Source organism: Xiphophorus maculatus, chromosome 5 (genome assembly GCF_002775205.1).
Source record: "Xiphophorus maculatus strain JP 163 A chromosome 5, X_maculatus-5.0-male, whole genome shotgun sequence".
Classification (NCBI taxonomy): domain Eukaryota; kingdom Metazoa; phylum Chordata; class Actinopteri; order Cyprinodontiformes; family Poeciliidae; genus Xiphophorus; species Xiphophorus maculatus.
In genome coordinates this window covers 21,554,999-21,568,540 of record NC_036447.1, presented here as the reverse complement: position 1 = coordinate 21,568,540, position 13,542 = coordinate 21,554,999, and the positions used below count along the sequence as shown (strand labels likewise).

At 44.0% G+C, this 13,542-nt stretch overlaps 1 protein-coding gene across 3 annotated transcripts in view; it reads right to left on the bottom strand.

Moving 5' to 3' along the window:
- The window catches only part of LOC102223396 (pyrroline-5-carboxylate reductase 1, mitochondrial-like), a 54,060-nt gene that overhangs the window by 29,245 nt on the left and 11,273 nt on the right, over positions 1-13,542 (bottom strand). For 2 of the 3 annotated variants that reach the window (XM_023334582.1, XM_023334583.1), the window contains exon 4: positions 3,840-3,933. In XM_023334582.1, coding sequence (XP_023190350.1) covers positions 3,840-3,933 — 94 coding nt within the window. Of the gene's footprint in view, positions 1-3,839; positions 3,934-4,432; positions 4,786-13,542 lie in introns of those variants that run through there. The other variant, XM_023334584.1, reaches the window with a different exon arrangement.

Genomic DNA, 13,542 nt, shown 5'->3' with positions numbered 1-13,542 from the left:
TCACCACAGGGTATTTTAGGACACCCGATGACGATCAATCAATGAAAGTTTGGTCCCTCTCTGTGTTTTTGTATAGGAAATATAAGAGTTTCGTGTTTCATGGCGAGTAGCTGAACTTTGACCCCTGGTAACCCCCCTTCAGCAAGCTCATACAGTCACCAATTTGATAACTTTAAATCAGACATGCCTTATGATCAGACTGACCGAGTTTGAAGCCGATCAATCGAAATCCCTAGGAGGAGTTCGATCAAATGCAAAGGCTGTAAACGTCAAACTCGAGGTCCAAAATGGACCTTCAATACAAAATGGCCGACTTCCTGTTGGGTTTAGAGCATGGCTCCAAGAGACTTTTTTGTACGTCCTGACAAGATACACATGTGTACCAAGTTTCGTAATTCTAGGATAAAGCATGGCTTGGGGCTGATTTTTTAAAATATTCTAGGGGGAGATGTAGAGAAATTAGGCCACGCCCACCAAATTTCGCTATGGATTCCTGTTGGCGGGTGTATAAGGATCCATCCTAGTGAGTTTGGAGCAGCTCTCCCCGAAACTGTGGAATTCAGAGCCAAACGAAATTCGATGGCGTTCGCAACGCCGCCACGCCCACCTGCTTCATCGCAGCCGGTCGGGGTTGGAATCCACAACACACCAACATGTCTTCTGTCTCTGGACACAGTTTCATGTTGATTAGGTCAAAGGGCTAAGATAGCGACCGTTCACAGTAAAACATTACACTTCCTGCTCTCAGGGGGCGTGGCCTACGTAAAAAAAAATTTTCACTGCAGGGTATTATAGGACACCCGATGACGATCAATCACTGAAAGTTTGGTCCCTCTATGTGTTTTTTTATAGGAAATATAAGAGGTTTTTGTTTCATGGCGTGTAGGTGAACTTTGACCCCTGGTAACCCCCCTTCAACATGCTCCAAAACTCACCAATTTGATAACTTTAAATCAGACATGCCTTATGATCAGACTGACCGAGTTTGAAGCCGATCAATCGAAATCCCTAGGAGGAGTTCGATCAAATACGAAGGCTGTAAACGGCCAAATCAGGGTCCGAAATGGACCTTCAATCCAACATGGCCGACTTCCTGCGATACTTGCACTATGACATTACTTGTAAATTCTGAGTGTCTTAGTGAGCTCTACAACTGTACCGAATTTCAAGTCTCTACGATGAAGTAAGTGAATAGCAATGGGTCTTTTGAAAATTGCTAGTTGCTGCCGTTGAGCAATTTTTTTTGCGATTTTTGCGGCGACCTTAAAATTCAAAATTTTTAAACCGCCTAGACGCGACCGCCAAGTTTGGTGAGTTTTTGAATATGATAAAGCCCCCAAAAAGGCCCACGAAGAGGGGGGCAGAATAATAATAATAAACAGTACAGATACAATAGGCCTTCGCAGCGCTTTGCTGCTCGGGCCTAATTAAAGCTGCAAGCAGCCTCGGGCGGCCCTCGCAGCAAGCGCCGCTCCGGCCTATTGGCCACCGCGGGGGTTCCAGCCACCGCAGAAGGTCTCGCACGATTTCCAGAGCCGCAGCCAACTCCCGACCGCAGAAGCTCCGCCGCAGTTTTCAGCACCGCCGCCCGCTAGCCACCGCAGAAGCTGTCGCGCATTTTCCCCGCCCGTCCACCAGGCGACACGCGTGAATGCGTTCGGCAGCGCTCCCCGACGACTGTCAAAAAATGTGGCGCAGATCGGTCGATGCGTCGAGGAGATACAACCCATGTATTAACTTAGGGGGCGCAGTGGAGCCAAATTACATTTCAAACCCGTTGGGCTCTTTAGAGGTGAACAAAGGTCATACATATCCAGTTTGGAGCCAATCGGATGATCCATGCTTGAATTAGAGCCAAACGTATGAATATGGCGAGGGACTGATATTCGCCGTTTGGCCACGCCCACACGGTTCAGCCAGCAGCGAGCAATGACAGAGCTCATCATCCGAATCATCTTGATTAGGTCAAGAGAGCCATAAACGGAGCTTTCCAAGGAAAAAAACGGCACTTCCGGTTCCGAGGGGGCGGGGCTTAGATGACGTCACAATGTGATGACGTAGGATCGACGGGCAAGCCTCCAGGATCACTCAGGCCAAGTTTGAAGCAGCTCGGTCAAAATATGTGGAATGTAGAGGCAAACGTATACGAACGGCGTTGCCGCCATTGAAAACTCTTGGCACTTTAAAGCAAGCGAGACCAACTTCCTATCTGTCATCCAACACAGAATCACCTTGATTAGGTCAAGAGAGCCATAAACAGAGCTTTCCAAGGAAAAAAACGGCACTTCCGGTTCCGAGGGGGCGGGGCTTAGATGACGTCATAATGTGATGACGTAGGATTGACGGGCAAGCCTCCAGGATCACTCAGGCCAAGTTTGATGCAGCTCGGTCAAAATATGTGGAATGTAGAGGCAAACGTATACGAACGGCGTTGCCGCCATTGAAAACTCTTGGCACTTTAAAGCAAGCGAGACCAACTTCCTATCTGTCATCCAACACAGAATCACCTTGATTAGGTCAAGAGAGCCATAGATGAAAGTTTCCAAGGAAAAAAATAGCACTTCCTGTTCTGAGGGGGCGGGGCTTAGATGACGTCATAATCTGATGACATAGAATTTTCAGGTATCACACCAGCATCACTCAAGCCAAGTTTGGTGCAGCTCGGTCGAAACATGTGGAATCTAGAAGCAAACGTATGGCATCGGCGTTACAGGTCACTTCGCCACGCCGCCACGCCCAGCTGCTATCTCAAAGCCGGTCAGGGTTGGAATCCTCAACACACCAACATGTCTTCTGTGTGTGGACACAGTTTCATGTTGATTAGGTCAAAGGGCTAAGAGAGCGACCGCTCACAGTAAAACAAGACACTTCCTGTTCTCAGGGGGCGTGGCTTAAGTGATGTCATCATTTCACCACAGGGTATTTTAGGACATCCGATGCCGATCAATCACTGAAAGTTTGGTCCCTCTATGTGTTTTTTTATAGGAAATATAAGAGTTTCGTGTTTCATGGCGAGTAGGTGAACTTTGACCCCTGCTAACCCCCCTTCAACATACTCCAAAACTCACCAATTTGATAACTTTAAATCAAACATGCCTTATGATCAGACTGACCGAGTTTGAAGTCGATCAATCGAAATTCCTAGGAGGAGTTCGATCAAATACGAAGGCTGTAAACGTCAAAATCGAGGAAAAAAATGGACGTTCAAGACAAAATGGCCGACTTCCTGTGATAGTTGGCTAATAACATTAAATGTAAGTTCTGAGTCTTTTGGTGAGCTCTACAAGTGTACCAAATTTCATGTCTCTACGATGAAATACGTTCATACCATTGTGTCAACAGAAAATTGCTAGTTGCCGCCGTTGAGCAATTTTTTTTGCGATTTTTGCGACAACCTTAAAATTCAAAATTTTTAAATTTTCTAGTCGCGACCGCCAAGTTTGGTGAGTTTTTGAATATGATAAAGCCCCCAAAAAGGCGCCTCTTTGGGGGGGCAGAATCGTAATAATAATAATAATAATAAGAAACAGTACAGAAACAATAGGCCTTCGCAGCGCTTTGCTGCTCGGGCCTAATAAACAGTACAGATACAATAGGCCTTCGCAGCGCTTTGCTGCTCGGGCCTAATAATAAACAGTACAGATACAATAGGCCTTCGCAGCGCTTTGCTGCTCGGGCCTAATAATAAGAAACAGTACAGATACAATAGGCCTTCGCAGCGCTTTGCTGCTCGGGCCTAATAATAAGAAACAGTACAGATACAATAGGCCTTCGCAGCGCTTTGCTGCTCGGGCCTAAAAATAGTTGAAAAACAGATAAATATTCGCAGAAATCTTTACCTGCAGCAGTGAAACCTTTCACAAGTGCATGAGCCAGCTGGCCTGCTCCAATGAATCCAACGCTCATCCTGACAGATGATGTGGCGTTCACGACCTGTCCGGAAAAGCAGACAGATGCTGCAGATCAACATCTGTCCTTTTCTTTAAAAAAAAACCAAAAAACAAACAAACAGCATAGCGGCTTCTATACAGGTTTTCAAGTCAAGCTCGATTAGAAAATAAAGATGATGGGGATCAAACATGAGGAAAAAAATCTTCAGATAGTCCATAAACGCACATAAACATTGTTTAGAAGTAAATTATTTTACCTGTTAAGGAACATTACTGTTTGACAGCTACGTTCATAACAAAAGAATGCTTTATTTCATTGTCTGTTCAGAAATACCTTCTAGGGAGCCAAAATAAAAGATAAATCTTTGTAAACTGTGCTACGGTTCAGTTATACCCTTAACTCCGTGTAACACCCTGGAGCTAGACCAGCTAGTTTCTTCCTTTTATGATGCTAGCACTCCTGAATGCACCTGGTAGCCTCTTGCTAGCCGGGGTTTCTGGAGATTAAGCTACTAATCATTAAAAACCAACAAATGTCTTACTGTTGACGCTTCAGCTGAATAGGCAGTTATCGACGTGACCTTTATTTCCCGGGACACGAAAAAATACCCACTTCTTGTGTCAACGTGGCTTCCCCCTTTTTTTTTTTTTACTCAACCCCCATGTGCGCTGCGTACGTAAAAGAAAGGGGATTAGACCAATCATGAACAGACGTTTCGAGGATTCGACCAATTAAAATGGGGAATGTTAGACGTGGGCGGGACTTAATGTTCGCTACGCCCAGTTGCATCATTCCTCTGAGTTTTAGCGCTAAAGAGGATAATGGTCAAGCACAGTGATGTAGAAAGTAGGTCATGCTTTGTAGAAAGTGTTGTTTGACTGCAAAACCTATCTATCTATCTATCTATCTATCTATCTATCTATCTATCTATCTATCTATCTATCTATCTATCTATCTATCTATCTATACACCTTACAGAAAAAGTAATTTCATTTCAATTAATCACATAGATTCCAACTAATCCTAGTTTTCAAACAGTGCATTAGATTCACTTTGTCGTTAAAATTAGTTTAAAAAGCTTTCTGTCTAAGGAATCCCAGCAGATTTTATTGCGTCATTAACTTCCAGCATTCACCACTGAGCATGTAGCGACAGTGAGGAGGAAAAACTCCCCTTTGACAAAAGAAAAGCCTCCAGCAGAACCTGGTTCAGTATGAGCGACCATCTGTCACAACCAACTGAGGGTTTGAGGAGACAGAGCAGAGACACACAAACAAAAACAGAAGAACTGATGCAGGAGGACTCTAAGCTACAGCAAAGAGCAACTTTTGAGAACCCATTTCCTTGAGAAAATAGCAACAGGACAAACATCTGTCTAAAACAGAACTCATGAGCTGCAATATGTATGTTATAGAAATTGTATCAAATGATAGAGAAGCTGTGTTTTTTGTTATAGGTCTGAGTGTTAGCATGACTCCCTCATGTGAATTTCTGATTTCTGTCTGTATTGACTGCTCAGAGGTGCTCCATACAAACCTTTTGTGAAACCTGAACCGTGAATCTGACCTTTTTTAATTTACATCCCAGCAGAGCCTCCTCTTCTTCACTGTGTAGACATTAAAAGGATCAACGCTCCTCTTCAACTACTTCCTTTAATGTCTCTCATGCCACACAAGGCTAAATTTACTCTATACATTAGGAAGTTGGTATGTCTGCTCCCCTAAGGTACCACATTTATTTCCTCACTGGAATGCAGACTTGGGGTGGTGGGCTGTATGTTCATGTCTATATTTAAAGCCAAATGCAGCTGATGGCCCGGGACCATCAGCTGTTCAGATCCTCGTTAAGTCAGTCGGACAGGAGCCGAACGTCTTGTTCTAAAACAAAAATACAAGTAAAGTCTAAATCAATGATCTTGTTCACTCTGGATTTGGTTGAGTCTTTATGCCATCTTCTGTCTGTCGGTTCACCTCTACTCATCTGGCTCAGTTTTAATCTTGATCTATTTAATAAGCAGGTTCCTGGGCTCAAATCTCAACAAAGGCTGTTCGTTTGGAGTGTGCAGGTTTTTAATTTGCATTTCTGGAGTTTCCCCCCCACAGACAAGCATGATCGTTTATTTATGGATTTTTTTTTATTTTTTATGGATGGACCCATAAAAAAGACATAAACAAATGAAGTCCTCAGGCCTCTCAGCTCGGTGTTGAGTGAGACCTTCTGTCTGTACAAATCTTTAAATTCAGTTTCCCAAAGTAAGTTTCCCTCATCTTACAGTTATACTGACTATCAAAGCCTTTTTTGTGCAATTTTCTGTTCTAATTATTTAAACAGAAATATCACCAATCTAATTTTGGGACAAATAATTTCTGTAAAATAAAGGCAACAGAAACGTTTTTGTAGTTTACACAAATTAATGTAACCAAATAAATACCAGTCAGATGTCGCATATTTATAGAAAAAAAAAAAATCATATATACACTTTATTTTCTGATTAACTGAAGGTGCAAAAGCACTTAAATTCTGTCCCTTTAAAGCTGCCGCATGTAACTTTTGTTAATTTTTTTTATATATATTTTACATATTTGTTTAAACTGTCACAATCCTATGACAGTATGAGAGAAAATCAGTGGAAAGATGCTCCTCCTCCTCCCAGTGGTAGCATTGTCAGGCGTCTCCCGGTCAAAACGAACCAATTAGAGCCAGGAGGAAGGTTTTCGCACTGTCCATCATGTTCATGCATGTGCTGCTAAATAAGCTAATGGAAGAGAAACATCTTACTGTTGCTGGAAAACTGTTTATCTGGCATGATCACTGGCTACGCTAATTAGCCTGAGCATTCATGGCAGGGTCTGCAGCTGTAGTGCAGCAGAGAGAAAGGATTAGGCTGTGAGCAGTATGTACAGGAGCATGACTGACAGCGCTAAGACCCTCCTCTTGACTCTGGTTGTTTCTGACCAAGTGGTGTATTTCTGCAGATGGGAAAAGGCAGCAGAGCTTGATTTTTTCCCCCATCTAAGATTATGCTGTGACGACAAGTGTGTTTTAACAAATATGTGAAAAACATACAGTATATATATATATATATATATATATATATATATATATATATATATATATATATATATATATATATATATATATATATATATATATATTTTAATATAAAAGCTACATACCTCAGCTTTAAACTTAGTTCACACCAGCTGAAGCTCTCTGCAGTTTCTCTCTGTGGCTCTCCCTCTCAGTCTGACTGACGTACAAAGTTCACCACTGCCTGCGTCTGTCCCTTTCAACCATGACTCAGACTCCGTGTGAGCGCCGAGGCATGACATGACGTCGCTGTTGCTTGATAAAACACTGAGAGATTCCTAAAAATGACCCGAGAGCTGGAATGTATTAAACTGGCAGATCCAGGAGAAAAAGTCACGACAGATTGTTGCTAGCGGCAACTGAAGGCTTGAGTCGGTGTGTTTTGGTGCATGTGTGTAATGGAAGGAAGTCAGCAGGCAGAGAGGTTTGTAGTTTTCCACTGTCAGAAACAGAATCTGAAACAAAATCCAGAAAATCACACTCTATGACTGCTACATAATAAATTAGAAATGTATTACATGAAATAAGTATTTGATCGGTGAAGTCTGGTCACCTACGGACCTAAATTAAGAAGTGACAGTTATGGAGAAAAATGATTACATTTCTTTTTATGCACTGCATTTAAACTTAAGATTTCAAATGTTTAAAATCATTGTGTCATTGAGTCAGATACTGACTCCTCACAATTTCTCAACACAACCCCAGAAAATGATTCCACCTGAGTGAAGTCGGCCCCTCATCTTCTTCAAATTAAACAAAATTGGTGTCAAACGCTTGTGTTGCTTTGTGCAGCAAAAATGTTGCCGCTATCACTTTAAAGATATTTAAATAACATTTCAGGGGTCATCAATGGTCAACCAGCCAGTCCACATTTACACAATCAAAAGAAATACGTATCGTATGCTACGTATGTCCTGTTTGTGCAGTAAAAAAGTATTGTTTGTGCTGTTATAATGAGTAAGATTAAAAATAAAGTGTTCAGAGGTCACCAGAGATCAACCTCTCCCCACACATTAACAAAATCAGAGAAACTTCATATAAATTAATTGCTCCATGTTGATTGGCTCCAAATTTTGCTTGATTTTGTAAATGTGGCTGGACGGAGGCTGACCTTTGATGACTTCTGGAAATATCTACTAATACCTTTAAAATGATGGCAGTAAAAATGAAACAATTTGCTGCACAAACGTAGCACAAAAACGTTTGACACCAATTTTGTTTAATTTGAGGAAGATGGGGCCCAGCTTCACGCAGGTGATTATTCCTCAGATAACATGAAAATTAAACACATAAGGAACGTAATCTCAAAGAACAGTTGAAAAGCTCAAAGGCATGAAATACAAGTAAAAATATTGCTTAAAGAATATTGCTTTTAAAGTTGCTATAACAAAAGTACATTCTCATCCAAACCCTCCGTAGTGGATGTTATCTTTCTAATTCTTCTTTTCCATTCATGCCTGGAATAGATCACACAGAAGTGTCACCATTTACTGTGGTGTGTCAGCTTCCCTCCACAGTAATCCTTACATGTGAAGTTGTCATGAATCCACTGAGAGAGAAAGAGAGAGAGGAAGGATTCAGATGCCGGCAACAATCCACACAACATTTGGTCAAGCCAAAGCCCGGTGCTTCAGGGAGGAAACTGCATCAGCAGCCTATGACATCAGAGATCAGTCGTAGGCCAGCCGTCCCACGTCCCTCCAGAGGGAACAGCCATGATGGACACCTGTCACAGCTCGTCTCCGTCTGCAGAGTGTCTCCGCCGCTTGAGACGGAGGCCAGCAGGGAGGAAGAGCGCTATGCACAAAACAGCTGCTAAAAACGGGGCTAGGGGGTCTGCTGTGACAGACGCTGCGCTGACACCGACTGCGAAAGCTTTCATCGCCTTGGTCTCTAATTGTTTGCAATTACACATTAGTCTCCGATTTTCACTCTGTAATTCACAAATATTGGCAGAATGAGTAAAGCAGCAAATCTCTAAATCACACAGTGACGTCCTCGGCAGTCTTAGTCAGATTTGAACAAACGAAGCGGCCAGCTGGTGCTGGATTCACGGCTGGACAGTTTAACGGGATGTTTGCAGAAAGTTTCCATCTACACGAACCCGGACAAATCCGCTACTGAGCGTTTTGTTAAACTTGAAAAGTGTAGGAAGTCGTTTGCTTCAAAATAATCATGACTTCCTGTTAGGAATTAAACATGGCGCCAGGAGGTTTACTTGCATAGACAGATACTGTAGAAGTTGAATGTATGGGTGGCGCTACTTTTAAATGGTGTATTAGAATATAAAGTAAATTAAAGCTGCAAGCAGCCTCGGGCGGCCCTCGCAGCAAGCGCCGCTCCGGCCTATTGGCCACCGCGGGGGTTCCGGCCACCGCAGAAGGTCTCGCACGATTTCCAGAGCCGCAGCCAACTCCCCACCGCAGAAGCTCCGCCGCAGTTTTCAGCACCGCCGCCCGCCAGCCACCGCAGAAGCTGTCGCGCATTTTCCCCGCCCGTCCACCAGACGACACGCGTGAATGCGTTCGGCGGCGCTCCCCGACGACTGTCAAAAAATCTGGCGCAGATCGGTCGATGCGTCGAGGAGATACAACCCATGTATTAACTTAGGGGGCGCAGTGGAGCCAAATTACATTTCAAACCCGTTGGGCTCTTTAGAGGTGAACAAAGGTCATACAGATCCAGTTTGGTGCCAATCGGATGATCTATGCCTGAATAAGAGCCAAACGTATGTATATGGCGAGGGACTGATATTCGCCGTTTGGCCACGCCCACATGGTTCAGCCAGAAGCGAGCAATGACAGACCTCATCAACCGAATCATCTTGATTAGGTCAAGAGAGCCATAAACGGAGCTTTCCAAGGAAAAAAACGGCACTTCCTGTTCCGAGGGGGCGGGGCTTAGATGACGTCATAATATGATGACATAGGGTCGTCAGGGATCCCGCCAGGGTCACTCGTGCAAAGTTTGGTGCAGAAGCTATCGACCGTTCACAGTAGAATTACAAATTTTTAATTTTTTCCTACATTACAAAATTGAACTCTGTCTTTCCGTAGGGCAATGCTGCCCTCTGGTGTCGAATTACTGAAATAATGAAACTATTTCAGTAATTTCAGTTATTCGACACCAGAGGGCAGCATTGCCCTACACATGACAAAGCCCTTTGTATTACACAGTCGATCACAGGGGAACTTTGAGCCTTGCTAACCCCCCTTCCACATGTTCAAATGTCACCATATTGATAACTTTGAATCAGACATGCCTTATGATCAGACTGACCGAGTTTGAAGTCGATCAATTGAAATCCCTAGGAGGAGTTCGATCAAATACGAAGGCTGTAAAAGTCAAAATCGAGGTCAAATGAAATTCAATCTAAAATGGCCGACTTCCTGTTGGGTTTAGAGCATGGCTCTAAGAGACTTTTTTGTACGTCCCGACAAGATACACATGTGTACCAAGTTTCGTAATTCTAGGATAAAGCATGGCATGGGGCTGTTCATTTAAAATACTCTAGGGGTCGCTATAGAGAAATTAGGCCACGCCCACCAAATTTTGTTATGAATTCCTGTCGGTGGGTGTACAAGGATCCATCCTAGTGAGTTTGAAGCAGCTGGGCCCGAAATTGTGGAATTCAGAGCCAAACGAAATTCGACGGCGTTCGCAACGCCGCCACGCCCACCTGCTTCATCGCAGCCGGTCGGGGTTGGAATAACTCAACACACCAACATGTCTTCTGTCTCTGGACACAGTTTCATGTTGATTAGGTCAAAGGGCTAAGATAGCGACCGTTCACAGTAAAACATGACACTTCCTGTTCTCAGGGGGCGTGGCCTACTTAAAAAAATAATTTCACCACAGGGTATTTTAGGACACCCGATGACGATCAATCAATGAAAGTTTGGTCCCTCTCTGTGTTTTTGTATAGGAAATATAAGAGTTTCGTGTTTCATGGCGAGTAGGTGAACTTTGACCCCTGCTAACCCCCCTTCAGCAAGCTCATACAGTCACCAATTTGATAACTTTAAATCAGACATGCCTTATGATCAGACTGACCGAGTTTGAAGCCGATCAATCGAAATCCCTAGGAGGAGTTCGATCAAATACGAAGGCTGTAAACGTCAAACTCGAGGTCCAGAATGGACCTTCAATACAAAATGGCCGACTTCCTGTTGGGTTTAGAGCATGGCTCCAAGAGACTTTTTTGTACGTCCTGAAAACATACACATATGTACCAAGTTTCGTAATTCTAGGTTTAAGCATGGCTTGGGGCTGTTCATTTAAAATACTCTAGGGGTCGCTATAGAAAAATTAGGCCACGCCCACCAAATATCGCTATGGATTCCTGTTCGGGGATGGATAAGGATCCATCCTAGTGAGTTTGGAGCAGCTCACCCCGAAACTGTGGAATTCAGAGCCAAACGAAATTCGATGGCGTTCGCAACGCCGCCACGCCCACCTGCTTCATCGCAGCCGGTCGGGGTTGGAATCCACAACACACCAACATGTCTTCTGTCTCTGGACACAGTTTCATGTTGATTAGGTCAAAGGGCTAAGATAGCGACCGTTCACAGTAAAACATTACACTTCCTGCTCTCAGGCGGCGTGGCCTACATAAAAAAAAAATTTCACTGCAGGGTATTTTAGGACACTCGATGTCGATCAATCACTGAAAGTTTGGTCCCTCTATGTGTTTTTGTATATGAAATATAAGAGGTTTTTATTTCATGGCGTGTAGGTGAACTTTGACCCCTGGTAACCCCCCTTCAACATGCTCCAAAACTCACCAATTTGATAACTTTAAATCAGACATGCCTTATGATCAGACTGACCTAGTTTGAAGCCGATCAATCGAAATCCCTAGGAGGAGTTCGATCAAATGCGAAGGCTGTAAACGTCAAACTCGAGGTAAAAAATGGACCTTCAATACAAAATGGCCGACTTCCTGTGATACTTGCACTATGACATTACTTGTAAATTCTGAGCGTCTTAGTGAGCTCTACAACTGTACCGAATTTCAAGTCTCTACGATGAAGTAAGTGAATAGCAATGGGTCTGTTGAAAATTGCTAGTTGCCGCCGTTGAGCAATTTTTTTTGCGATTTTTGCGGCAACCTTAAAATTCAAAATTTTTAAACCGCCTAGTCGCTTCCGCCAAGTTTGGTGAGTTTTTGAATATGATAAAGCCCCCAAAAAGGCACACGAAGAGGTGGGAAGAATAATAATTAAAGCTGCAAGCAGCCTCGGGCGGCCCTCGCAGCAAGCGCCGCTCCGGCCTATTGGCCACCGCGGGGGTTCCAGCCACCGCAGAAGCTCTCGCACGATTTCCAGAGCCGCAGCCAACTCCCCACCGCAGAAGCTCCGCCGCAGTTTCCAGCACCGCCGCCCGCTAGCCACCGCAGAAGCTGTCGCGCATTTTCCACACCCATCCACCAGGCGACACGCGTGAATGCGTTCGGCAGCGCTCCCCGACGACTGTCAAAAAATCTGGTGCAGATCGGTCGATGCGTCGAGGAGATACAGCCCATGTATTAACTTAGGGGGCGCAGTGGAGCCAAATTACATTTCAAACCCGTCGGGCTCTTTAGAGGTGAACAAAGGTCATACATATCCAGTTTGGCGCCAATCGGATGATCTATGCCTGAATAAGAGCCAAACGTATGTATATGGCGAGGGACTGATATTCGCCATTTGGCCACGCCCACACGGTTCAGCCAGCAGCGAGCATTGACAGAGTTTATCATCCGAATCATCTTGATTAGGTCAAGAGAGCCATAAACAGAGCTTTCCAAGTAAAAAAATAGCACTTCCTGTTCCGAGGGGGCGGGGCCTAAGTGATGTCATCATTTGACCATTGGATATTATTGGACACTCGATTATGATCAATCACTGAACGTTTGGTGCCTCTGTGAGTTTTTGTGTTAGAATTACTAATTATTTAATTTTTTCCTCCATTACAACATTGAACTGTCATTCCGTAGGGCAATGCTGCCCTCTGGTGTCGAATTACTGAAATAATGAAACTATTTCAGTGGGCAGCAGAGGGCAGCATTGCCCTACAAACAACGAACATGGACTGTTTATTATGTAATTACACAGAAGATCTCTCTAATTCATTCTGAGGGGGCGGGGCTTAGATGACGTCATAATATGATGACATAGCATTGTCAGGCATCAGACCAGGATGTGTCAGGCCAAGTTTGGTGCAGCTCGGTCGAAACATGTGGAATCTAGAAGCAAACGTATGGCATCGGCGTTACAGGTCACTTCGCCACGCCGCCACACCCAGCTGCTTCATCGCAGCCGGTCAGGGCTTGGATCCACAACACACCAACATGTCTTCTGTCTCTGGACACAGTTTCATGTTGATTAGGTCAAAGGGCTAAGATAGCGACCGTTCACAGTAAAACATGACACTTCCTGTTCTCAGGGGGCGTGGCTTAAGTGATCTCATCATTTCACCACAGGGTATTTTAGGACATCCGATGCCGATCAATCACTGAAAGTTTGGTCCCTCTATGTGTTTTTTTATAGGAAATATAAGAGTTTCGTGTTTCATGGCGAG